The following is a 27,831-nucleotide window of genomic DNA, read 5'->3' as shown; positions in this document are numbered from 1 at the left end:
CTATATCAAAATGAGTTTTTCTCTGCAGTTCATCAGGTCTTGACTTTAAATTTGCTATTGAAATTTTGTTGTTTCTTTAAATATTTTTCCCTAGCTCTAATCATCAACAGAAACTATCAAATGAATGTAACCTCTTAATTGTTATGGAGATGATATAGATGATTAAAATCAGATGTTATTCTAGTATCCATCAGATACTAGACATGTTTTTAAACTTGTGCTTCTGGGAATATTTTGGGATTTCTGGAAGAGAGGATTCAGAAGAAGGTAGTTGGAGAGTTATTGTTTACTAGTTGGAAAACTGGAAAGTTGAAGAGTGTTCTCATTCTGGGAAGTATTGAGAAAGGTACAGTTGAGTATTGAACTAGGTCTCCACGTGTATGCTCATCTTCCATTACTTTATAAAACATTATAGCTCTGTAGCAACTGATGCTCTTACTATATTGTACAAATAAAATGGTTTCCAAACTACTTTGGAAAGCAATGGCTATTGACATAAGGTAATTTCTTCCTTGAAACATTTATCTTTCTCAACCATCTCTACCAGGGAAGAAACAAATTCCATTAATTTCTCACATTCCTCAAAGTTTGCTTCTATCTCTTTTCTAATAGGGGAGAAAAGAATTAAAACCAAGAAATACCTGTTTGTGTTCTCTACTTACCACATAAGCATTATTGTGGTTGCTGTTACTGAGTTATGTCTGACTCTGTGTGACCCCATTCAGGAGTTTCTTGGCAAAGATACTAGAGTGGTTTGCCATTTCCTTCTCCATCTTATTTTACAGATGAGGAAACTAAGGCAAACTTAATTAAGTTACTTGCTATTAAGTGTCTAAGGCCAGATTTGAATTCAGGAAGGTATGGCTACCTGACTTCAGGCCCAGTATTCTCTTTACTGTACTACATAGCTGTGCTGGCATAAGTATTACCTGCACTATCTATTTCTACCTTCCAGTACCATCAATGAATCTGAGGATATTTCTCCCTCTAACAAGCCTGAGTCTTACCCAATGTTTACAAATACAACAATTATAAACAGCTACTAGATTTCTTTTATATAAAGGGGAATAAAACAATAGTAAGAAAAAGAAGAGGAGATTCTTTGCTTCAATTGCTACCTAGTCTTAATCAATGAATGGGTATAGCCTCAGTCACACTGAGATCTGTTAAAGACTTTAACTTAAAGAAAAGACAGTGAGCAAAAGGAAGAGGAACAACACATTTTGCCTAAAAAGCAGCCATCAGTAATGGTACTAACTTTGGAGAATTCATCAGTTTTTTTTTTTTTAATTCTCCTCCCCTTCAAGAGAAGGAATGAGAGATCCATTCCTTTCTCATTCAAAACTTGGTAGATTTTATAACCAAGGCAGGAAACTTCTTCCATGGTAGGAAGGACAGGGGGAAAAAAGGAAATGGAGAGGGAAGGCACCATGATTGCCTTGTCTCACTAATCATTGCTTTGGGAGGTATTTCAAAATTAATTCAGATCCCACTTCTATCCACTCAGCCTAGCAAGAACAAAAAATAGCAGTCTTTAGCATATTCTGTATTATAGAAAGGAGAAGGAAGTACTCATCTGAAGACATATCACATTGTTTGACTCTTGCATAGTCATAAAACCCTAAGATGGATAAATTCCCACTTGCCCACGAATTCCTTCTAACTCTTCTCTCTCAGGTTTCCCCCCCACCCTCCCCAAATACTCCTTAAGTACAGTTCAAAAAAGTGGTCAGTTGGGTAGATACCAGAATAGCATCTGCTAAAACATCTCTCATCTCCATTTCAAAATAGGAGCTATAGAGTAGCTATTTATTTTAATGCTCCAAATAAATTGGGAGATTGTAAAAGAATACCTAACTCTCTGAAATATTCAAGGCATACAGCACCAATGTGATTGCTTAGCTACAGTCAGTGATTTTTGGGAAGATTTCCAAGGACAGAGGATTTACTACCAGTTTATGGACAGGCAAATGTTATCTTGATTTCCAAACAAATAATATTTACCCACATGATCAATCACTTTGAGTCTAAAAAAGTGCTTTTGTCAGAAGAACTTTGTAAAGGAAGTAATATTTTTTATCTCCATATTACAGATGAGGAAACTAAAGGTTAAGTAGGTGATCTAAGGTTGTAGTTACTAACTACAGATCCAGGACAGGAACTAGCTTCTTCTGATTCAAATGCAATTTTTTTTTTCTTTATTGGGGAATAGGGGTAGGCATGCAGGTTATCCTACATTGCATACCTATATAGACTCTCTTATAAATTAAAAATGTTTGATTCTTCACAGTTTTTTTAAAGAAACTTTGCATAAAGATCTTAAGAAAACATCATATTAGGACTTGCTATTCTGATCCTGCCTCCCCTGTCCTTCATCTCTTTGTACAACTCTTGTGTGTACATATATTGTGTGTGTTAGTGTGTTTGACATAGATTGATATAGCAACATGGAATTGTATACACATTATGTGCTTAACATATGTTATCAATATATCAACATCTAAAGCAGATAAGGTTTTTATGAATGGAATCTTAAGGCAGATGCATCGCCTTGTGCTTTACTACTGTATCCCAATTGTCTGGCCTCAGATACTTACTAGCTATGTGATTCTGGGCAAGTAACTTTCCCCCAACTATCTCCCCCCACAAAATATGAACAATTTGAGAGCAGGAATTGACATGTTTTTTTAAATTTGTACTCACATACTTAGTGTGGTATTTTACATATGGCAAGAACTTAATGCCTTTTCATTAATTCATCCACAAACATGTATGTATAACATTACATATATGTATGTCACATATGTAATATTGCATACAAAAAGAGAAAGTTTGCTCACACAGGGAGAAAAATGCTATTGTCAATCACTGCTTGTACTATATATGTGGTGGCTTCCAAAAATGAAGACTTATTGGATTAAACACAGATTTTCTAAAACAGAGGTATTTCACTTTTTCTCTGCTTTGTTGTAAAACATTTTCCCCATTAACCATATTCTTAAGGCACTCCTAGGAGATGCAGAATATCTCTAGTCCATTAGAATCCATCGGTCTCTATCCTGATATACTATCTTCAAAAGAGTGAAGGTAGAGCAAAAATGGATTGATAGTGGAATAGTACTGTGTAAAGAAGACATGTACATTTTAGAGATGCAAGAATCAGAGTTAAGACCCATAAAGCTAGAAATAGAAGCAATATTTTCATCATAATGTCTTATAACCTACTTGTACAAAAGGAAGAAATAGATGAGGAGTTTGGGAAATAAATTACAAGTCTTTCAGTGAAGCACGCTATAATAATGATGAGGATTTATTTATCTAGATAATGCTATAGGTCTTCATAAAAGGCAGAGCAGGTAATAATTTATTAAATTACTCTTTAAAGGTAGACAAATAAATGAGGGAAACTTTTATTCTGGATAAAATTCTCATCAAGTTTAGAAAAAGAATTTGATATTTGGGTAGAAATTTTAAGGATTTTGAGAAAAAAAGTGATTATTCTGAGAATTTGTGATAGAAAAAGAGAATAAAATTGGAGGTAGTGTTACATGTTCCCTAGATTTCTGAAGAATAAAAGCTCAAATCTGATTATGTCAGCTGGTCGTTAAATTTTTAGTATGAGCATTTGACCTCAGAAATTGGCAAATGCTACAAATCATGGTTTTGTTTATTATTTAGATTTAATAATGAGGAAAATGCTAATACTGTGAAATAAATTTAAAAGCATTATATGCATATATATTTTTCCTTGAGCAGTAGGGAGCCTGATGATATTTACCAGCATATCCCTGAGAATATATTTCAGAGTTTAAAGAAAAGATAGATAGAATGCCATAGCCTTAAAATTTATAAATGTAATTATTCCAGAATGGGAAGAAAACTTTCAAGAAAGAAATTCTGAATAAACAAAAAGAAACAATTTAATGAAGATGAAAATAAGACATTAATTTAAGATAATGATGTAAGTAGGGAAATGTAAAACAACTTAGATTTTAAAAGACATTCAAAAGATAGAAGCAAGATAAAGGATGAATACAAAGTATATTAGTGGTAAACATATTAATAGTGTCAAAAGTGTGTAGATTAAAGAAGAATATAATTTTTGCTCACTATCTATGAATCGTGAAAATAATAATGATGAAAATAAACAAGAATGAAGAAAGAAAGAAGGCAACGAAAAGAGAAGGAAATAAATGAAGTATTTAGTAAGCCCCTACTATGTGCTAGGCAGTTTATGAAGTGATTTACAAAAATTATATCATTTAATCTTCACAACAATTCTTTGAGGAAAGTCCTATTATTATTATCATTCCTTTATGATGAAGAAACTATTATTGTTGTTATTATTCCCTTATGATGAGGAAACTAAGGCAAATAGAAATTAAGGGACTTATCCAGAATCACATAGCTAGTAAGTATCTGAGGCTTCATTTGAACTCAGGTCCTCCTGATTCTGAATCTAACATTGTATCCACTGTACTCTCAAACTGAAAAGACTGCGTTCAGTTCTTTTGTTTCTGTTTTCTCTGACAAGAAGAATGATATTTAGATTGAAAAGGACCCCATCCCCCAAAGTGGCTAAATAAATAGGGACATTATAAAATAATACTTTTGATAGTTAGATGGTGCAATGGATAGAGTGTGGCATCTGGAATCAGGAAGAGTCATCTTCATGAATCCAAATTAGACCTAAGACACTTAACAAGTCACTTAAGCCAGGGCCTCAGTACCTCATCTATAAAACGAGCTGGAGAAAGAAAGCATCAAACCACTTCAGTATTTTTGCCAAGAAAACCCCAAATGAGGTCACAAAGATTCGAAGACTCCTGAAAAACTGAACAATAGCAACAACAACCTACCTGCCCTGAAATATTTTAGGCATAAGACTCCAAGTTGGTTATTTACTCACTGTCTGTAATTTCTGAAAGATCTTAAAGGACAGAGAAATGTTATTCTAAATTTTAAAAAAGCAAAGAGTGAAATCTGCAGACAATAAGCTAGTGAGTTTGATTCGAAATTCTAGATTGCATTATTAAAGGAATAATTTGTGAACATCTCAAAGTAGTGATGTGATGAACATAAAAAGTCATGCTTTCAAAGAGCAGGTCATGCCAATCTAATTCCATTCCCTTTTATTATTTGGTTATTAAGCCAATGGAGTGATAAAATTTTGCATATAGATTTTAGTGAGCCATTTGACAGATTCATACTTTTCTTGTGGAAAAAATAAAAAGTGATAGGCTAGTTGATATTTAAGAAAGTTAAAATGGTCCAATATAAAGAGTATTCACGACCATGTTCATGTCTACTTGGAAAGAAGACTCCAGTGGAATATTTTAGGGATCTATTCTTGGCCCTATGTTGTTAAACATTTTTATCAATAACTTGGATAAAGGCATCAAAAGCATTTGTAGGAGACATAAATCTATGAGGGTTAGCCAACACACTATATGACAGAATAAGAGTTTTTTAAATGTATGAAATATAAAAGAGATAAAACAAAAATTTCATGCTTTATTTAGTATAAAATGGAGAAACTGTAACTAAGCAGTAGCTCCTCAGAAAAAGATCTAAAGTTTTAGTGAACTGCAAATTCAATATGGTCAACACTATGACATAGCAGCCATGATAAACAGAGTTACTTACCTTACATAGTTGTTGTGAGCATCGAATGAGATTATTTATATAAAGCTCTTTGTAAAGTATGAAGCGCTACATAAATGACAGCAATTATTATTATTGTTATAAGAAAGCTCATATCATCTGCATAAACATAGGCATACAAAGTGTTCAGATATAGGAAAGTATATTCTATTCTGTATTCTATCCTCTTTTTACCTGGAGTTCTAAGGGCTACATTTTAGAAAGACTATCAATAGCATGCAGAATATCCAGAGAAAGCAGTGAGGATAGTCAAAGGCCTAAAACTCATGTCATATGAGGACCAATTGAAGGAAATGCTAATACTTATGTTGAAAAAGAAAAATCCTTTGAGAAGAAAAATCCTTTGAGTAGACAATATTTGGAGAATGTCCTATGAAAGAGAGATTAATTTTGTTCTATTTGATCCTCAAGGGCAAACTAGGAATGATAGAACAAGAGTGAAAGGAGATAAATTTAGATCTGATGTTAGGAATAATTTCTTAAAATTTGGAGCTGACCTAAAGTGAAATGGGGATAGCTCAGGAAGTGGCAGATTTCTTCACACTGCAAGTCTTCAAGGAAAGATCGAAGCTGGATAGACAATGTCATCAACATTATAAAGGAGATATCTATTCTAGTTGGTTGAATGGCCTCTGAAGCCGTTTCTAACTCTAACCCTGAGTATTTTATCTTTGCATGATCCCCAAGAAGGGTGTTTGCAGTGAGGAATATCTTCTTGCAGGCTAGAGATTCATGATTTTGCTATTGAAGATGTTTAGGTTGATGTGGTAATATAAAAATCATGATGCATATGAGTCAGTTTATGTGCACTCCATAAATTTATCACATTCATTTATGGAGATTAATGTTCCATGTTAACTTCAAGTAGTATTATTTTACAAGTATCTATAATTAGTAGTAATTTGGTAAGTTCATTATATTGCTAAAAACAAAAGTTGCTGATCACATTAAAAATTATGGTTTGTCAAATATCTGAAATTTTTTTCTTTTATAAAGAAATGTGTTAGTAAATTCTAAATAGCTTTAAAGTGATTTATTCAAAAATGATAATATTTCAAAAATCATAAGACTGTCTCTATTCCTCTCCATTCATTGGCTTACTGCTGCTTTGTTTGATCACATTTGTTCTCTTGCTAAAAATGAATGAATTTCAATTTAACAGTTATTAACTGCTTATTGTATATGGAGCACCATGCTGAGGATCTAGATTGCAGATTTAGAAGTGGAAAGGAGCTGAAATGTCATCTACATAACTTTGCAAATGAAGTTATGCAAAAGTTTGCAAATGAGGAAATAGGCTTCAACAGGTTAAGTAGCTAACCTAAAGTCAGATTATAATTGTCCACATTGGAAACCAGATCTTAAAACTTGTATTCTTTATACTGTATCATCATGATCCCCACCTTCATAAATCTCACAGTTGAGTTAGATGAATAAGATTCATAGCCAACAACTATGACACATAATAACTACAATACAGATTCAAATCAGAATACTATGTGAGGTTTGAGAAGAAAGATTATTTATAATGGAGATTTAGGGAAGTTTCATAAATGAGATAACACTGAAGATAGGCCTTAAAATATGTAATTCAGAAAAATAAAAATTAATAATTATACTAGTATTGATGTAGCATTTTACAATTTACAAACCACCTTATATATATTAAGTTGGTTCCATGAGTTAAATGCAATTATTATCTCCATTTTGCATATGAAAAAATTGAGACTAACTTTAGCTGGCCAAGTGAGTTTCACGGGAGTCATTTACTTAAATTGATAATGTTTTATTAAAATTTTTGCCAAGCCCTATGCCAAGCACTTGGGATTCAAATAGAAGCAAAAATAAAGATACTTCCTTCCTTCACGAAGCTTGCATTCAAAAGGGAAAAGAAAATACATAAAAGAGAGAGGAAAAGCAAGGGTGAGAATGGGGAAGGGAAGTTTTCTACATATTTAAGATACAAGGAAAAGGAGAAAGCTATTTGGACCTATCTCAACTTATCTTTGACTTTTCCCTTTTTGTGTTTTATTCAAAGTTCTCTTTCCAGAGAACTACGTGAGGATCATTTATACAATTGAAACAAGCTAAGAATCAAACCTAATTTGTGTTCTATTGATGATCAAAGTAAGATTTTAATAAAATTAATAAAAATATCACCAAAGATGATATTTTTAAAAGGTGGCCATTTCCCAAACATTCTATGAATTATTTTTATGTAATATTAAATATATATAACAAGATTCTAGGTGAACAGTGCATAAAGTGACTCTTTGAATCAGGAAATGGTGTTTAGTCATTTTTAGTTCGTACCAACTCTTCTTGACCCCATTTGTGATTTTCCTGGCAAAAATACCAGAATGGTTTGCCATTTCTTTCTTCAGATCATTGTATAGAAAAAGAAACTAAGGCAAACAAATACGTGGCTTCAAATACTGCTTCCACTGCTTATTATCTTTATGACCACTGGCAAGCCTCTTAACTTTTCTGAGCCTCTGACAATTTTCTTAGACTCTAAGTTATAGATGGTTTGTGATATTTCCAGATGGAGGTCAGTCCCATAAGCCACAAAATGTAGGTCTTTGATATATTGAGTAAATATGAGTGATTTATATTTATTCATGATAATTTTAAGTTCATTCTATTTTGCGAAAATCTTGATCCCTAAGAATGAAAGACTTCTGTAAATCCAGTTCTTGTTCTTCATTAGCAAACTCTCAAGGCTCACATCATTTCTGTCCCCAAAACTCAAAGCTATTTACCAACTACCCCAAGAAGTGACCCATGCCTTATAATATTAAAGCTGTCTACTAGTACACAGAAAGCAATATGTTTTCTACTCTTCACTATATTATAAGGGTTAACTGCTTCCCTCAAACTGGTTAATATACAACAGCATAAAATAGTAGTTGTTATATTTGACTCTAATCTTTTATTAATTAGAAAGTATGGAATTATATAACAATCAACTAGCAGTTATTAAGCACTTACTATATACTAGGTACTATGCTAGGAATAGGGGAATAGATAAAAATAAGAAGGAAGTGATTGTTGACATAAAGAAGCTGACACTTAACTGGCAGGATAGCACGCGTACCCAGATAAGCATAACCAAAAGATATAAAAAGAAATGGATGGAGGAAAATGGTACTAATATCTGGGGAATTAGCAAAGCCTTCATGGAAGAAATGATCCTTGAACTTAAAATTAAAGGAAACTAGAGATTCTGGCAGCTAAGTGGCACAATGGATAGAGGTCTGAGTCTGGAGTCAAGAAGACCTGAATTCCAATGTGGCTTTAGATTACTCTGTGGTTATATGGCCCCTATCAAATCATTTAACCCTATTTAACTTCAGTTTCCTCACCTGTAAAGTGATCTAGAGAAAGAAATGACAAACCACTCCAGAATTTTTGCCAAAAAAAATCCTAAATGGTATCACAGAATTAGATATGATTGAAATGACTATACAACATGATGTTCTGAGTAGCAAAGGAGATGAAGGTATGTACCCCCTTGGGGAACATGTGCCAAAAAAAAAAATGTCATGATTAAGCAACAGCAAAAAAAGTAGTTTGACTGGACCATAGAGTATAGTAATAAGACTGGAAATGTGTAATAAGATCAGAAAGTTAGGCTATATTCAGATTTGAAATATTGATGATCCTAAACTATATGAATTTAGTCTATACATGAAAGTAGCTACATAGATACATGAATCATAGTTATTGAATAGCACAGACTTATACTTCTGTGTATGTTAGGTAAACTCAATGTGTTTTTTTCTGTCCATTTTATCACTTTTAATCTATATACTAAGTCATTCAACTGGAAGCAGAAAACTGGTTCTTAATGTAATCTAAATTGTACAGACATCATCCAAGAATAAGGTAGTCTCAAAGTTTCAGTCCTCTTCAAATCAACTATCCTTCATTACACTTTGATGAAGTAGACTAAAAAACCAACTGTATTAATTTATCCTTGCAGTGTTTTATATACATATATATGTATATATATATATATATATGTATATATATATATATATATCCACATACACACACATATGTAAATATGTAAGCTAAAACATCATGATGATAGAAATGCTTATGATTATGATGATAGGTATTAATAATTTTCATTAAAGATTACAATGTACTTTTTTTCAAATATGTAGTATACTATTACCTTATTTTATAAATTAGGCAATAGAAAAAGGTTAAATGTTAAGCCCTTTGTGAGAGCTAAGACTGATTTTCTTTTTTTTGACTCCAAAACAAATTCTCTTTCCATTATAACAATAGTTCTCCCAACACATAGAACTGAAGGTTCCAGAGGCTTTAGCAAGCATAACAAGAAGACTGATAAAGAGGTCAAAATCCTTCAAAGATTCCACAAAGTCAGAGTGATTATGAGAGTAAGCTTTGTCTTCTAAATCAGTTTCTTAAACTTTTTTCACTTGTGATCCCTTTTTGCCCAAGAAAATTTGATGTGACTCTAGATATATATGCATATAAAACTGTACAAATCAAACATTTACTAATAATAAATTATAATTTTATGACCCCCACTGGGGGGGTTATGAGACCTGGAATCACAACATACAGTTTAAGAAACTGGATTCTGAATGAATAAAAATCTACCTATTCTTCAAATCTGATCTTTAAATCATAAGAATTTAATATCAACAACTCATTTATATAGCACTTCAATTTCCCCAAACATTTTACATAAACATTTACATAAGGCATTTAATTTGATTCTCATAGAAATCCTATAATATAAATGATATTATTATCCCCATTTTACAGGTGAGGAAATTGAGGCTCAGAGAAATTAAACTTACCCATTGTGATACAGCCAGTCAGTATCTGATTTGAGGTTCAACCCAGGTCTTTGTAACATAGGTCCAATGGCCTAAAATACTATCTTCTGGAAAGTTTTGATCAGAAGCAACTTTAGTTTTTTAGGAACACTTATAGCACTTCTTATATCTCGTAAGTATTTTATTATATTATATTTTATATTATGAGATTTTTATTTTCTTGAAAGCTTGGTATCTTCTTAAGTCTCATAAACAGAATATGTACTTCACACTTTTTATTTATTTGTGATCAGTTCTTGATTAGTACAGTGGACTTGAAAATGAACAATGAACTCCAATTTTGTTTAAGAAAGTCCTAAGTACTCCTAGGCATAACTTCCTCCTTCTTTGTGTCTGTTGTCTTCCCCTTGGATTATAAACTCATTGAAAGCAGGAACTGTTTTTCTTTTTAGTGATTTTATTTCCCAACACTTAATATAGTGCCTAGCACATCATAGGCACTTAATAAACATTTGTTGGATTGGATTATTGGATTAATCTATATAGGTATGGAGGAAGAGTAAAATACAATAATCTCTTTTCTAAAGAGTAGGAAATTGAAGTGTTGACAGATATAGTCAACATTATAGTTGAATAAGTAATGTGCTGATAAATATTTAACAACTGGCTCTCATAAGACATTTTAAGCTTATTTTGCATTATTAACATTCTCACTATCTTTAGTCTAGACAAGCAACAATACTGTAAATCAAGAGTTTGTTTGTACTATTTGTTGATTTCAGTTATAAATGCTCATACAGAAAATTGAATAATCAGCACTTCTAAGCCATTTTAAGTGGGCTCTAGCACAGAGTCATTGTTGGAATTAGAATCATTAAATAAGATATTTTTAAAACTTTTATCAATATAGTAATAATTATAGATTTAATTCTTTTGATGTTTTCAGGATAATAAAATATTTTTCTCAATTCAAAGTAGGTCACCCAGATATCAAAATTCCAATTTTACAAATGAGGAAACTGAGGTAATTGCCCAGTCATATAGTTAGTTTGGATTGGAATTCAGATCTTCTGGTTCTTTACAATAAAACACATAAATTGGTAGTTACCAAAACTATTTATAGTCACAATCCTTGACACTATGTACTCAGATTGCACAGACCACAGAATAAATATGTCAAACAACTATAAATTAACTCAATTAAAAGATAGAAAAAGAAACAATTGAATAAATAATTTTTTAGATGAGGGAACTCCCTCCACCAACTCAGAACATCATTCTCTACCTTCTCTAACTCAAAAAAATTTTCCTAGAGCACTGAGAGGTTAAATGAATTGCCTAGGGTCAATGTCAGTATGTTTCAGACTTAAAATTCACTTCTTCCAGACTAGTTTTCTATCCATCTAATGTGTCTCATCTAATGACATTAGATAAAAGCAAAGAAAATGGGGTATATTAGCTCAGGCAGGTTCTGCCCCCATGCTTAGAAGCAGATTCATTCTAATCTATAATTTTAGTCAAACAATTTTTTGTGGTCCATTTCCCCACCAGCATAGTTTAATAAGAATCCAGGATTAGGTGTTCAGATCATGGCACACTGTAAAATTCTAGCTGACTGATTTGACCAAAGGTTATGGTTGAAAAAATTTGATAACATCTCTGCTACCATGCATGTAAAGGACATCTAAAATCATTCTCATTTGGTCTGCCAGATTTGACAAATAAGGTGCCTGCAATGTTCTCTCTGGGGTTTTCACTTAGCATTTGAAAGAAGTAAAGAAGACAGAAAATAACAAGTAAGAATTAATGATGCCCTAAGTAGGTCTGTGTGTTGAGGCATGTCTGAAGAGAGAACATTTTTTTTTTCCCTCAGAAACTTTTGATACATCCTCTTCTTTGGAATCCTAGTCTTTTTAGTGGAATAATTTTATTTAGCAATTTAAGACTTTAATGCCCTGTGTTCATTTGTATTGGTCACCCCTGACTGCAGTCCTCTCAAAAAAGCTGACATTTTGGGGGCTATTTCATAGAGAGAAAAAATTAAGTATGAGATACTGAAATAACTTTCCATTGAGATCATTGAGACATGACTTTGAAAGGAGTTATAACTTTGAGATCTTACAAAGTACAGTAAATGGATTCAAAGATGCTTTTTATTCCAAGTTTTCAAATGACAGAAAAAATTTTGAAGTTAATATTCATGTCATTAATGTTACTTGTTCCCTTGTCCAATAGTCAAACCTTTGTTAATCTCCCCTTATCATCTATCCCATCAAGGGATGCTAAGTAATTTGAATAAGCAAATAGTTGGTGCAACTTTTATTCACCACTTGCTATAGTTCAGAATTAAGCTCTGCTAGACTTTGAAATGTAATACTCTATACAGAATATTTTAAAATCCTACAATTACACTCCTTCATCTTTACCTTCTATAGATCTCAGTTTCTTCATTTCCAAAATGTGGAGGTTTTACTCTAGATCAATGATGTCAAACTCAGATAGATATAATGACTATATGTAAGGAACCCTGAAGTTACATGTTGAGTCAGAAAACCACAAAATAACATTATCTGTGTTCTGTTGTATTTTTGTCTATTTTGTTAAGTATTTCCCCCAATTACTATATGTCTATAGTGAAATGCAGCTTGTCTACTCCATATGTCTTGTTTGTGAAACAGCCAAGAAGCCAGTATCACTAGACCATAGAGTATATTTGGAGGACTAAAGTGTAAGAAGACTGGAAAGGTAGGGAGGGACAAACATATACATGGCTTTGAATACTCCTGGAGGCAATAATAGTAAATAATAATAATAACTTTTATGTAGCATTTACTATGTGCCAAACACTGTGTTAAGCAACTAAAATTATTATTTCATTTGATTATCAGAACAACCCTGCAAGGTAGGTGTTATTATTATCCCCTTTTTCATATGAGGAAACTCAGGTAAATGCAGCTTGAGTGACTTGTCCAAGATCAAACAGATAGTACTCATTAGTGACTAGATTAGAACTCAAGAAGAAACACAAAGGTATGATTCCAGGTGTAAATTTCACATAATCCAAGGTTTCCCAGTACAGGCTCACATGTTTTTCATGTTATACCACTAGACTTGGTGATCTCTATTATTTCTTCTAATTTTCATTGTTTATAAATCATTGTCCTTTAAAGAGGCAAAAGGAAGCAGCTAATATGCATCAACTTATTGTCAAAAGAAAGCTATGCAGAAGCATGCAAAAGGAAGCAGCTAATATGCATCAACTTATTGTCAAAAGAAAGCTATGCAGAAGCATGCATCTGAGAAATAGCAATGCTTTTAACAATTCTCTGATGCAAAAGCCAATCTTTTCACCATAAATTATATTCCTGTTGATATTGTAGAATACCAAATCTTAGAAAACCAAAAAATACAAAGAATCAAAAGTCACCCAAAGGACAATGGAGAAGTGTATGCTGAATGTCAATAGGTTTCAGAATGCAATCATTATGACAAATAGAGGCATTAGAAATATCATGGAGGAAAAGTTTGGTGAAAAATGGAATTATAGTACAAGTGAGGCATAATAGACAATTTATGGATTTAATTGGCACCCACAAAATATAAAATGGCCTCCACTATTTTGAGTGGATTTTTTCCATGGGATCTATGGAATAACATAGATGAGAATCACAGGATCCAGTGGTTTCTTAATTGAGTTCAGTGTTTGTCTTGTATTTTTCTCTTCTCCCTGATTCCTTTTCTCTTACTTAACATTGTTGATTTTCCCTCAAATAATCATCCAGTCCTTCAATCTAATCACCTCCCATGTGTGGTTTACTCCCCTCCACTTCATCACACCCTACCCCACCTTAGTTATGTCCTTGATCTTGCCATCATCCACAAATGTACTACTTTCATACCCAAGATGGATATGAATAATTCTACAATATAAGATCAACAAAGGCTTGTCCCTATCAAGTGCCATAAAGGACTTCATCTGGTGCCACTTACTGGGCTTATATCTTAAGAAAGACAAAAGCCTAAATTTCAACTAGATATAGAAATATTCATTATAAGGATATATGTATATTCATATGTAAGTATTCATTAGTAATATTATGTGGTAGAAAAAAAAAACTGGAAGCAGAGTAAGTAGCCATTAGGAGTGGCCTCAGTCAAACTGAAACATGTTGAAGATCTTAGCTTAAAAGACCAAGGTCTCCCACTGCATCCAGGGCCATCTCCAGTCATCCTCACCTATATCTGGTCACTGAATCCAGATGGCATTGGAGGAGAAAGTGAGGCAGGTGACATTGCACAGTCTTCCTTCACTTAAATCCAATTCACTAGCATGTCACAGCGTCACCTCCCAGATGTCATGGAATCTTCAAGAACAAAAGACAAACAACAACAATTCATTAATTGAGAAATCACTGAACAAATCATAGAATAGGAATGTGATGAAATAAATTGTAATATAAACAATGGCAAGTATAAGAAATTCAGAGTAAGATGGAAAATCTTGCACAAAGTGATAGAGCAAAGAAAACAGATCCAAAACTATATGTGTGTGTGTGAGAGAGAGAGAGAGAGAGAGAGAGAGAGTGTGTGTGTGTGTGTGTGTGTGTGTGTGTATACAAAATGATTCCAATTACATAAATGAAAGCAATACTAAAATCAATTAAACTTGAATTATAATGGCAATCTTGGTTCTGAAATATACCTTTCTCATCTTTGTAGCAATCCTTAGTAGAATATTTCAGGTGTCAAATGTTGCATAAATTATCATATTCAATCATTTTTAGGTCAACTTTGCTTAAATATTTGTTTTTATGACAAAGTATTAAATAGTATGTGTACTAGAAAATAAATGTGGTAATATATATATATATATAGAGAGAGAGAGAGAGAGAGAGAGATATAAACCCTTAAAATTTTACTTTTAAAATTAAAATAAAAAACATTATTCATTGCATGTTTAACAAGAAAAGGAAAGGATCTAGCAAGAGTAAAGGATACTAAATGGGATAGAATCCATGAAGTATTCAAAGAAAGGCACATCAGAGGAATGGGTGCATATTCTATAGAGGATTAATAGAAAGACATAGACAAAAATTTTCCATTATGAGAAAGCATGGAAAGAGTTGTTCATGATGGAAAGAAGGAAAGGATAAGTTGTGATCTATAATAATGGAAGTGGGTACCATGCCAATTAACTCATAGGTTTATTGGCATATTGAAATATAATGTTAACAGTAGCATGGACCAAAGCATCGAACCATATTTCCCTGTTTCTATTGTTTTATAAAACTACCATCAGATATTGTGGAAGTAAACTTGTATTACTAAATTACTAATTATTAAATATAACTGAAATATATTATATATAGTATATAATATAAATATAGTATATATTATAGTATAATATAAATAGTATATAATATATAATATAAAGTATATAATATACCTCCTGTACACATAGGGATTTCTGATGGTGTGACACACTATTATTAAACGCTAGTAGGGCACCTATAATGCAATTTGATTATATCCTTCAAAGTGCCATATTCTGATCATATCTTTTAAAAAGTAACTGAAGTTATAAGGAAAGGCCTATTTCATGGCTGGAGGGACTAAAGAGCATTTGAGGAAGACATACTATCTATAAAGCTGCTATAATTCTAGCTTTCTCAAAGAAACTAAAGAACTGTGGATCCTCTGAGTAGGCAAATATTTCAGCAAAGCATTGAGGCTTAAGACCTTTCTAGATGGTTCTGTTCCATAGTTTTCTCTTTATTGATTTTTGACAAACTCTAAATTTCTCTCTGTTGGCATGTTGGCTTGTCTCAGCTCAATGCCATAAAATTGTCTTTCCCATATTTTGTAGTGCTAGAAAATGTCAGTAAAAGAAAATAGATTTTTTAATGAAGCTTACAGAATATCGATGAAATATCAAAGGACTCCATTAAATGAAGCCCATGAGTTCCTAGAAGGATAGCTTCAAGCATTAGATCAACGGGACTAGTCTTCGGGGATATAGGATATTTTTATCCCAAAGTCACAGGCCCAGAAAACTTAAGTGATTTTTCCAAGACTATATAATTATAGAGCTGGGTCTGTAGTCTAGTTTTCATATCTATCTATTTTGTACTTTTCCAATCTTCAAGCGGAAAAGTTGGGTTTTCAGAGAATTTCTGTCTACTTGTGCCCTTTATGGTTGTAGGGATGTGTGTATATATATGTGTGTGTGTGTGTGTGTGTGTGTGTGTGTGTGTATAAATATATGTATATATTCTAATCTAATGCAATAAACATTTATTAAGTGCCTACTAGGTGCCACATATTGTAGTAAGCACCGGCAATAGAATTAATAAAAAGAAATATGGGCCCTCCTGCTCTCAAGAAACTTATGCTCTAATGATGGGATACAACACACTGTATATACAATATATACAACACACACAGTGGCGGGGAGGAATAAGACACCAAGGGATATCTTGTTCCACTGGAGAGTATGTTGTTCTTCCAGAGTGTATCTTGTTCCAACAAGGGAAGCATCTCATTCCATGGAGTTGAAGCAGGGAGAGCAGAAGACATAGATTGAGCTCAAAAGTCCAGTTCCTGCTTTCTATAATGGAAGGCGTTGGGAAGAGTTTGATACTCTTACCTTTCAGCCCTTCAATCAGAGGGAAGAAAAAGCTGAGGGAGGTATGTCAGTCAAGGCTTGAGTTACCAGCATAGTAGTGAGATAAGAAATGATTAGCATAACCCGGGAGACCATCTTGTTCAGTAAAGTTGAAACCATACTAGCTTGGCAGAGAAGACATAACCTCAGAATCAGGAAGGCCTAGGTTAATGGGCAACTCTGTTAGACTGTAAATTTCTTTTTTTTTTTTTAAATTTTTTATTTAATAATTACATTATATTGACACTCGTTTCTGTTCCGATTTTTTCCCCCTCCCTCCCTCCACCCCCTCCCCTAGATGGCAAGCAGTCCTTTATATGTTGGATATGTTGCAGTATATCCTAGATACAATATATGTTTGCAGAACCGAACAGTTCTCTTGTTGCGTAGGGAGAATTGGATTCAGAAGGTATAAATAATCCGGGAAGAAAAACAAAAATGCAGATAGTTCACATTCGTTTCCCAGTGTTCTTTCTTTGGGTGTAGCTGCTTTTGTCCGTCATTTATCAATTGAAACTCAGGTCTCTTTGTCAAAGAAATCCACTTCCATCAAAATATGTCCTCATACAATATCATTGTCGAAGTGTATAATGATCTCCTGGTTCTGCTCATTTCACTTAGCATCAGTTCATGTAAGTCTCGCCATAGACTGTAAATTTCAAAAAAAGATACCAGAGTGCATTGGTAGAGAGAATTTCCTTATCAAGGAGTTTGCCATACCAATAAAATCATAAATCCAGTTTTTATATCAATAAGTTATTATAATACAAAGTAAATAATTGAGAGAAATTCATAATGCTATGAGATATGCAAACATGCATACTATCTCTAAATGAAAAAGTGATAAACTCAGTAAAGACCAAAGCATTTAAAAAATTTGACTAAATAATAAATTAATACACACACACACATATATATACATACTCAGACATGCACACATATATACATATAAATATATTATAAATAATTTTCTTAAAGTTTTTCTTAAGTATGTATGACTATACATATACACATATGTTATTAATAGGCTTTGTTTTTTCAATATATGGGGACAGGAAGCAAGAAGGAGAAAACTGAGAATTGAAAATAAAATAAAATAGATTTTTTTAAAGTTCTGTGAAAGATCAGAACAGAGAGACATTGCTTCCATCTGAGGTACCAAGAAAATTTTCCTAGAAGAGGCAGTATCAGAATTTGCTCTGAAAAATTGGGGCAGGGAAGGAGAAATGAGCAGAGGTAGGAAAGTACTCCCTGATCAGCAGGATGTGCCAGAAGTAATCTTTTCTTTGTAACACTTACTCTATTGTATTTGAGTATCTTTTTTTTAAACCACTGCATTGTTCATGAAAACAGACAATAGGTGATTTATATGTACCTGGTTTACTCTGCATCAGATTACCTTTATAGATATATGAAAAATTGTTATGTTTATTATTCTTTGACAAATATTTTTTATATTTCTCTCAAATATAACCTACATTGAATTTGTAGTCCTTTTCTAAATTGGGCACAGAAGCAAAGTTTCTAAATCTTTAAAGAATTATTTTATGGATCTAAGCAGCTAAACAGAGGAGCATGGCTAAATGTAAAAAAAAAATTGCATTGTACATTTGCCATCAAAGAGCATAAGAACAAGGTCATGAGCACATTGTTAAATGAACAGCTCTAGAAACATTTGCAAGTAGAGGAGGAATACATCTGAGTTGAATTCCAGGAAAGCCCTTTTTTAAAGCTCACTTTTTTTCAACAGTAGAGCTTCTCAAACTCAATTTCCATTTCCATTTATAGATGCTACTGTTTGAATAATATGGGCATTGTTTTTTAAAGGCATATATTTTAGAATTACTCACTAAAAGAGAAATGTTTTCATGTTATGCTAGATTACAGATCACTCTATAATCTAAATTCTTATTTAAAAGGTAGATTTTTACCAGTAGTGCCCAAAGTCATAGTGATTCTTTTCTTAGAAGAGTTATTATGAAATACCTCATGCTTATGTCCTTAAGTAGAGAGCAAAACTCTCAAGAACGGGCTGAACATCAAGTTCTCAATCCTATGCTGAGAAAGGTCCCCCTCCCTCCTGGGACCTTTTCAGCTATTTAGGCTCCCATTTCAGCCTCTTGTAGCAAACAAAGAGATACCTAGAAACATAAGGATGGAGTTCTCCACAGATGTGCATGAAAAACAACACAAAATCCACTTAATATATTTTAATAAAATAAATTTAAGAAAAAAATAAACAGAAGTAAGGGTAAGGCAGGTTAGGGCTTGCCCAATATTTCTGTCTTTGAAAATGTGTTTCTCTCCTCTAAAATACTGTCAGCCTCTCAGTTTGTTCATTCAGATAGAGATCGTGTTTCTTGGTCCTACAGAAATGAAATGCTAGTGTAGCCCACTTCTACCACAACCCTGGGAAAACCCTCTCAGTTTTCTCCTGGAAAAAACAAACAAACTGTACCTCAGACTCCCTGCACGAAAGAGAGACAGAGACAGAGACAGAGACAGAGAGAGAGAGAGAGAGAGAGAGAGAGAGAGAGAGAGAGAGAGAGAGAAAGTTAATTTCTTCTCTTTCTAGAACTACAAACCCCAAGGATTTTTGTGACCCACCAACTCTTTGTCAAAGCTCTTTACAATGCAATTTTAGAAGTTTTTTAAACTATCTAATTCAATCTCCTTATTGCACAAAGGAGCATCCTAAAGATTATAGACATACAATGGATTATTCAAGGTCACAAGAAATAAATGGCATAACTGGGATTTAGGGCCAGACATTCTAGCTTCAAATTAAGGGTTAATTCTTTTACTGCATGGTATAAAAATTATAATAAGACTCAATTAATTTATTTCTCAAATTCTTAACTTCCATTATGTCCTTCCTTATCTGAATATAAAAATATTTCTTTCTTCCTTTTCTAAATAAGACTTAATCATAATTGAAAAGTCAAAATAGAGACATATATGAAAACTATGTGTTTTTACACACTTATATGTGCTTCTATATATATATCTTTTGTGTACATATATGCACATGTACACATGTATATGTAGGTATATAAATATATGTATTAGATATATCTATATCTCTCTTTAAAGGCACACAATACCTATTAGGGAAATAAACTTGATTATGATATTATCATTTGGGGTATAAATTTTCCTAAGCCAAAATCAAAATACTAGTATTTTTTTGGAAAACGAAGGAGATGCTGAAGGAGGAAACTGCTATTATAAAACACAAAGTCTTTAAGTACTATAATGATTTGAATGCAAAGATTTATTTATTGCTACTACTATAAAAATTTAACAAAAAGCTACAGGAACCTGAAAGAAGCATTTGAATATGGATAATAGGAATAAGCATAATAGGAAGGAGAAACTAAAGATATATTGTAATGGGAGTAGACCACAGAAGGAGAAAAACAGGTGAGGATTTGGAAAAATAGTTCATAATCCTGGCACAGAGGGATTTTATGGCAAGCTGTTATGGATTTTAATTATCCAGATAACTTATAGAGTTTTCTGTGCCCAGAGTATCTAATGAATTTTTGGCTAGCCTTAATGATAATTTCTTTCTTCAAAAAGTTAAAAAAAAAAGTGGCATAAGAAATTTTTATTCTGCAACCAAGTCTACCCAACAAGGAGAATTAGAAATGATGAGAACTGGAAAATGAGCTATTTATAAAATTCATGGTAAAAAAAGAGGGAAAATGTGGGCATAGTTGGAAATCATACAAATCTTTGGAAATCATATTTTAAATGATCCAGAGAAAAAATTGTCTGTAATTCTTCAAGAGAAGGTGACTCAGCAAGACTGAGGATTTCAAGAATGAAATGTTAAAGAAACAGAGCAATTCAATAAATTGAAAGGCAGTAATGTGATTCTGGGCAAGTTGTTTAAACTTGTTCGCCTTAGTTTCCTTATCTGTAAAGTGAGCTGGAGAAGGAAATGTCAAACTATATCTTTGCCAACAAAACCCCCAAATGGGGTCACAAAGTATTGGTCATGACTGAAACAATTCAACAACTACAAGAGGTCTCAAGACCATATTATATTAAGATCATCTGAAAAACTGGGATATTAACCCTGGAAAAGAGGGAGTGACAAAAGTCACATTTGAAGGTTTATCATGTGAAAGAAGAATTAGGCTTGTTTCATTAGTCCCAGCAGCCTACATAGAAATAATGGATAGAAGCTGCAGAAAGGAATATTTAGGATCAACGTAAAAGAAATGTCCACAAGTAAATTGGACTGCCCCAAGAGATAGTAGGTCCCTCTTCACTGGATATACTGAAACAGAATGCTTTTTGTTGCTTTTTAGTTATTGATTGAATTAGGTGATTTCCAAAGTTCCTGGAAACTGAGATTCTGTAATTTTCTGAATCTTTAAGATCACCCAAATAATATGTCTAAACATAATATTCTTATTTGGCTTAATTACTTCCTAAATCTACTTTTTCTCTCTTAATCATCAAGTGCAGTTTATAAAAATATAACTTATGCCCCAAGTCTTCACTTTTTTTATGCAGGACTTAAAACTCTTTGGCAATGCTTCTCAGGCTGCTTCTGTTGGTATCATTTGTACATAGTTGAATAAATAAGAATTAGGACTGATTATCATCTGAAATTTTTGAAGACATTTTCTGTAACATGTAGGATACATATTCCAAGAAGACAACTGACTTCTATTGTTAATGGGGGACTGATAAATAGTTTCCTGAAATCCCTCAGAAAGCAGTTTTTAGCTATTGTTACTTCATTTAGTTCACCTTTAATCTCTTGGATAAACTCTCACTTAATAGCATCTAAGATCCACAGCAATATTTCCTGGAGGATAAAAATCTACTTCTTCCTAACCTGGTCTAAATTGCCCATTCAGAAATGCTTCATACCTTTCATTTAGTTTTGTAGCCTCAGGAACCAACTCTCTTTATGTGATCCCTCCAGAAAAACTCTCCCATATTTAGTATAATCCATAGTCACCAGTCCCTCAAAACCATAGCTTATGAGACTCCAGTAATATCTTCATTTATATTATGCAGCTATAGAATAAAATCATTCAAAACAAAAAAAAATTAATTAAATCACATAGCAATAAATGGTGAAAAAAATCTCTCTTGTACACACAAGAAGGTATCTCTCCCAGATTACTATTTCACAAGTAGTAGGGAGGTTTACATATGAAAAACTTACATATAACCAGGATACATACACAGAAGCCATATATATTGAGAACACATATGGCCCAGAGATGTGTGAAGGAAATTATATAAACAGTAAATATGCATATAAGAAATATACAAAGAAGTATGTATGGCCAAGGTACATGCATAACCTGGGCTATAACATGCAACATTGTAGGGGAAAAACAGATCTTGATTCAGAAAATTCTAATTCTTCTACTAGAAGAATATAGTTGTATGGCTTTGCACTAGATGATGCTTTATTCACCTTTATCAAACTGAAGGTAGTTAGATGATGAATGCAAAAAGCGTCAGGTTAGTAGTCAGGGAGACACAACTTCAAATTCAGGCTCAATCCATTTACCAACTGCATGATTTTGGCCAAATCACTTTAATTTCTATTTGCCTCAGTTTCCTTATATGTAAAATGAAAAAATAATAGCTCCTACCTCTCAAGGTTGTGGTAAAGATCAAATGAAATGACATTTTTACAACCCTTAGCTGGCACATAATAAGCTCTACAAAAACAAATAAGCCTTGCCTTGAAAGGTAAGCATATACTTCTCTGTTATTCATCATTACACTGCTCTCATGATTATTACCAAGCTTTTTGTTATTTCCAAATCTAGATTTCATCTCTTTAGGTTCACCTGGTCTTTTCAAGTCTACATTGTCTAGAAAGCATCTCTGTTATATGTAACTATACCATATCTAGGTAAGGGGAATAGGAATAAGGAATTAGGAATAAGTCTCATAGAACAACAATAATCTTTATTTTGAAACTTAAACTGTCATTTTGGAAAATAGATTAGTCCTACTTATAGATTATTATTTAACATAGTTTTATAACATTTAACCAATGGAAAGCTATGGCTGAATTTTTAAGTATGTATATCTCAGACAATCTTAAAAGAAAAAAGAAAAAAAACTTCAAAGAAGCTATTGAAATAAGATTAGTTTCAAATAAACTCTTCTGGATCAATTTATATTCCCAGATGCATGTGTGTGCATGTCCACAGACATTTATATGTGCAATCACTTTAATTCATCCTTCCTCATATATTCTCTAGATATGTCACATTGGATTGAACAAGTCTCTTAACTCCTCTTTGCCTTAGTTTATTCATCTGTAAACTAGGGGTAATAACAAAACCTACATTATCATGAAGATAAACAGGGTTATAATTATAAAGCACTTAGCACAGAGTCTGGCACATTGTAGAAGCTATATCAGCTATTATTATGTATTTTAGTGTGGGCTTTCGGCCAATTTGGGTGCTTCAGATTCAAAATTAGAATGACATGAGACACATGTAGACTATATAATAGTTAACAAAGGAAGCTTACTTAATCATAGCATAAAAAAGTATACTAAACTTTGATTCAATTGTACATAGCTTTCTTGACTCTCTGTTGGCCATCTTAGCATCCAGTTAAGCCTAAGGGACCCCTACTCCTGCCTCTCCATGGGCTATCTTTTATACTCAACCTTATCTCCTGAAACAATTAAATCTCAAGGATGAATTCAATAACTTTTAAGAAAAAACTAAGGTACCTTGCATTGCAGATCTTGTTCTTACATCATACATAGTTATGTTCATCACACTTCAATAAGGCTTCCTATTGACTATTAGGTTTAAACTCCTTTGTGGACAATCCAGACCATCCACAGCCTGGGGGCAAACTAATTTTCCATCTTTAGTTCAAACTAGTATTCTCCAAATACACTATGCCTCTAGTCAAATGGGACTGCTTGGTACCCCTAGTATATATATCCAGTGCCTCCCCACCTCTGCAATCCAATTGCATCACATATCATAATTCCTCTACCCATTTAAATCCCATTTATTTTTTAAAGTGAGGAAGTTAGGTGACAGAGCAGGGCTTCTTAAACTTTTTCCATTCCTGACTCTTTTTCATTTGAGAAATTTTTGTAGGACCTCAGATTTAAAGGTATACAAAAGAGGCATACCAAACTATTGATAATAAATCATAATTTCATGACCTCCACAATCAGTAATACTTCCATATGGTGCACTGGGCCTGGAGAAAGGAAGAATTGAGCTCAAATCCAGGCTCACACTTAGAATTTGAGTGACCCTGGGCAAGTTACTTAAGATTGTTTGCCTCAGTTTCCTCACATATATATAAAATGAATTGGACAAGGAAATGACAAACTACTTCAGTTTCTTTGCCCAAAAAACCCCAAATGGGGTAAAGAAGAGTCAGACATGGCTGAAATGACTAAAAACAACATTTTTTCAACTACCTCCTCCAGGAAGCCTCCCCACATTTCTTCCAGCACTTAATGGCTTTTTCTGATTCATAAAATTTTGGTAGGACAATCATCATTTATTGTTTTATACTATAGCATATGAAATCATATGTTATAGCTCAGAGCCCTGCACATAATAGGCTTTAAATAAATATATGTTGAATCAAATTGAATTATGCCATCTATAATTTAGATATTTTTCATATGCTGCTACCATAATCTTCTTGAATGCAGGTAACTAGTTATCAGATCTAGTCTTTGGAAATTCCTTTGCACCTACCAAAAAAATTGCCCACATCAATACGCAATTAATAAATATTTGTTAATGGAATGAAATTGATTTTTGTTCAAAGCTATTATGGAGTAATTATCTTTTGGCTAACATTCCTCATACAATTGTTCAGTAATATCACAGACAGTGATGGCACAGATTAAGGCAGAAGACCTCAAAAAGTATGTGTCACGACTCTAAAGTCTATATTTATGTGTGTATGTATTTATTTTATGTTATAGCAAAAGTTTTCTTATAGCACTCCAATTCAAAACTTATTAAGCTAATTTGAGAACTTAAAAAAAATTCAACTTATTTTACATTTAAAATGAAGATAAGTTTAAACTTCAAAAGATTTTCTTTTGGTTTTGTGAACCAAGGGTGCATATCATTAGCTATTAAGTATATTATTTAAATGAAATAGCTTTTTTCCTTTGGAAATGATAACTATAAAGACTATGTAACTAGAAAACTAAATAACCAAATTTCTAATTTAAACAGATTTTTTTTCTGCCTTCCACTCTTAGAGAAAATGGCAAATCCAAAATTATACCAGGGACTTCTTTTGTAATAAAATTAAAAATCTTTTAAACTTCCAGGAGTTATTCTGAGGTCAAAGCATATAACTCTATTTCAATAGATGCTGTGTGGGTATATATATATATATACACTCTTGTGCAGTAAACATTAATGGTTCAAAATGAGGATTCTGAGGCACTATGAGATCTACAGTCAGCAAAGAAAAATGAAATTATGTTAATTCTTCCTACTAAGGCAAGAGAGTAGCCTCATACATTTTAAAGTACTTTTCAACATCAAGGGATTAAACAATAACAAAGGTTTCTGATTAATCAGAAAAACCCATTTTAACCAGAATACCCCTTTCCTTGAACATTGCAATTAAGTAAGGTTTTAATATATTTCCACACATCAAAATTCTAATATGGCCAAAAAGTGGAGGGTTGGAGAAGTAAAAGGATAAATAAAAATTATATGTCTTTTTCAAGAGGAATTGGGGAAAAAAAATCATTGTGACTGTGATAATGGATTCAGTCTTTTCAAAGCACATTCTTTGCCTGCACTGTTTGATACAGTGAATCATTTGTATAAGTGAAACAGAAAAAACATAGGCTGAATTCAGAGTTTGTATACTTGCAAAAGCATAGACACATTTTTATGATTCTATATTGACGTTGGGCATGAATCCAGGTGGGTAGTTTGCCTTAATGCTGCATGAGTTACAGATCCTGTCATCATTTCTTATTTGGAGCAACCCTAATTCCACCTTTCTGGCTATAAAGTGTCAAACTCAGAAGCGATCCGGAAAATCACCTCCATTTATTACAGGAAATGAAATTCATATTTGCAAGTGTTTACATCAAATATATTTACATAAGGGAAAAATACTTACAAATTGCTCAATTTCAGCAACTTCTTAAAATGGGATAGAATGACCGTTCTCAAACTGTAATTTTTCCATTGATGTTTATGGACTTTATTTTCTCTTCATTTCTCTCTCTCTCTCTCTCTCTCTCTCTTCCTCTCCCTCTTTCTCCCTCTCTTTTAAATATAGCCAGAGCTACCTACAAGCTGCAAGTGATGTGCCTGGTGGTCACAACCTGGATCCTTCTGCTAACTACAACTCTCCGAAATTCCGCTCCAGGAATCAGAGCTACATGCGGGCAGTCAGCACTCTGAGTCAGGCCAGCTGCGTTAGTCAGGTTGGCGATTTCTTTTTATCCTTAACCAAACCACAAAGCCAGATTTAATTAGAAATTTTCTCCATTAAAAATGAAAGCTGTACAGTGAAAATTTAAGTGTGCCAGAAAGAAAAGACTGGTAACAGCTGATAGATTTTTTTTTAAGACTGAGATTTGGGGGGTTTTATGGTTTCTTTGGTTGGGGCTTTGTTTTATTGTACTATTTTAATGTCCTGGTCATTTCTTCTTGGCACAGGAAATATAACTGATGAGTCATCTTTACACACGGCTTTCCCTCCCCTTCTTTCAGGGATGTTTTATTAATAAAATGAGGGGATGACATTGTGATCAGATAATTTTGTGGTATTACTTTGCCAAGGAACAAAAATCCCCTCCAGCAGAATCAGCACAGAATCTCTTAAGGCTTAGCAAGTAGAGTTGAGAATAGACTGCTACATCTTTAGTTGTACAACAAGTCTTAATTTCAGTCTTAATAGCATCATCTCATTACCGAAGTGGGACTCATCGTTTTTTGGGGTTATTTGGTGGGTTGAGGTGTTTTGTTTTTTTAATTTCCAGAGACTTGACTAAAATATATTGACAATTAAAATATTCCACTGAGTAAACAGTGAAGCTCTAATTATGGCATCATGGTCCAAATGATTAGACTTCCTATACTCACAGCTGGGAAAAAGAGATTATTCTATTATTTTCCATTTAATTATGCTTTTTAAAGAAAATGTAGTATAAAAATTTTTAAGAAAGCCATCATATAAATTTTAGCATCATAAATTTCTATACTTAAATAAGATGTGTGATTTGTAGCAAAAATTTAGATAAATGTTAAGGTACCCTATTTACTTGCCCTTAATCAAGTGATCAATCAAAAGCATTTATTAAATGCCAAATATTGTGCTAGACCCTTAACTATTATTAATCTCTACTTGACCTAATAGCCCTTATTCCCAGGCTCATGTAGAATACTTTCTTAAACTCTTCCTCAACAATTAAACATGAGAAGCTCTCCTAAAATAATATTAATAATTTGAGGAAGATTAAGAATATGATTATGAATAAGATTGCATTTGATCTAGATATTTGATGATGGGAAAATTTTCACAGCTGGAAATCAATAGAGGGAGGGGTTTCCAGATAGAGGAAATATCAGCCACAAAAACACAGAGATAAGAAAGTATGGTATCTATTTGGTGATCTTAAATGTTCAAAAATGAAAAGGAAATGGTAAAATCCCAGTA

The 27,831-nt window shown here is 32.9% G+C and overlaps 1 protein-coding gene across 1 annotated transcript in view; it reads left to right on the top strand.

Moving 5' to 3' along the window:
* Positions 1 to 27,831, top strand: part of DLGAP2 (DLG associated protein 2) — a 1,170,371-nt gene that overhangs the window by 1,033,009 nt on the left and 109,531 nt on the right. Inside the window, exon 7 of the mRNA XM_051976005.1 lies at positions 26,449 to 26,596. Coding sequence (XP_051831965.1) covers positions 26,449 to 26,596 — 148 coding nt within the window. The remainder of the gene's footprint in view (positions 1 to 26,448; positions 26,597 to 27,831) is intronic.

Source organism: Antechinus flavipes, chromosome 2 (genome assembly GCF_016432865.1).
Source record: "Antechinus flavipes isolate AdamAnt ecotype Samford, QLD, Australia chromosome 2, AdamAnt_v2, whole genome shotgun sequence".
Lineage (NCBI taxonomy): Eukaryota > Metazoa > Chordata > Mammalia > Dasyuromorphia > Dasyuridae > Antechinus > Antechinus flavipes.
The sequence above is the reverse complement of the archived record's forward strand: the minus strand, read 5'-3'. Positions and strand labels throughout refer to the sequence as shown.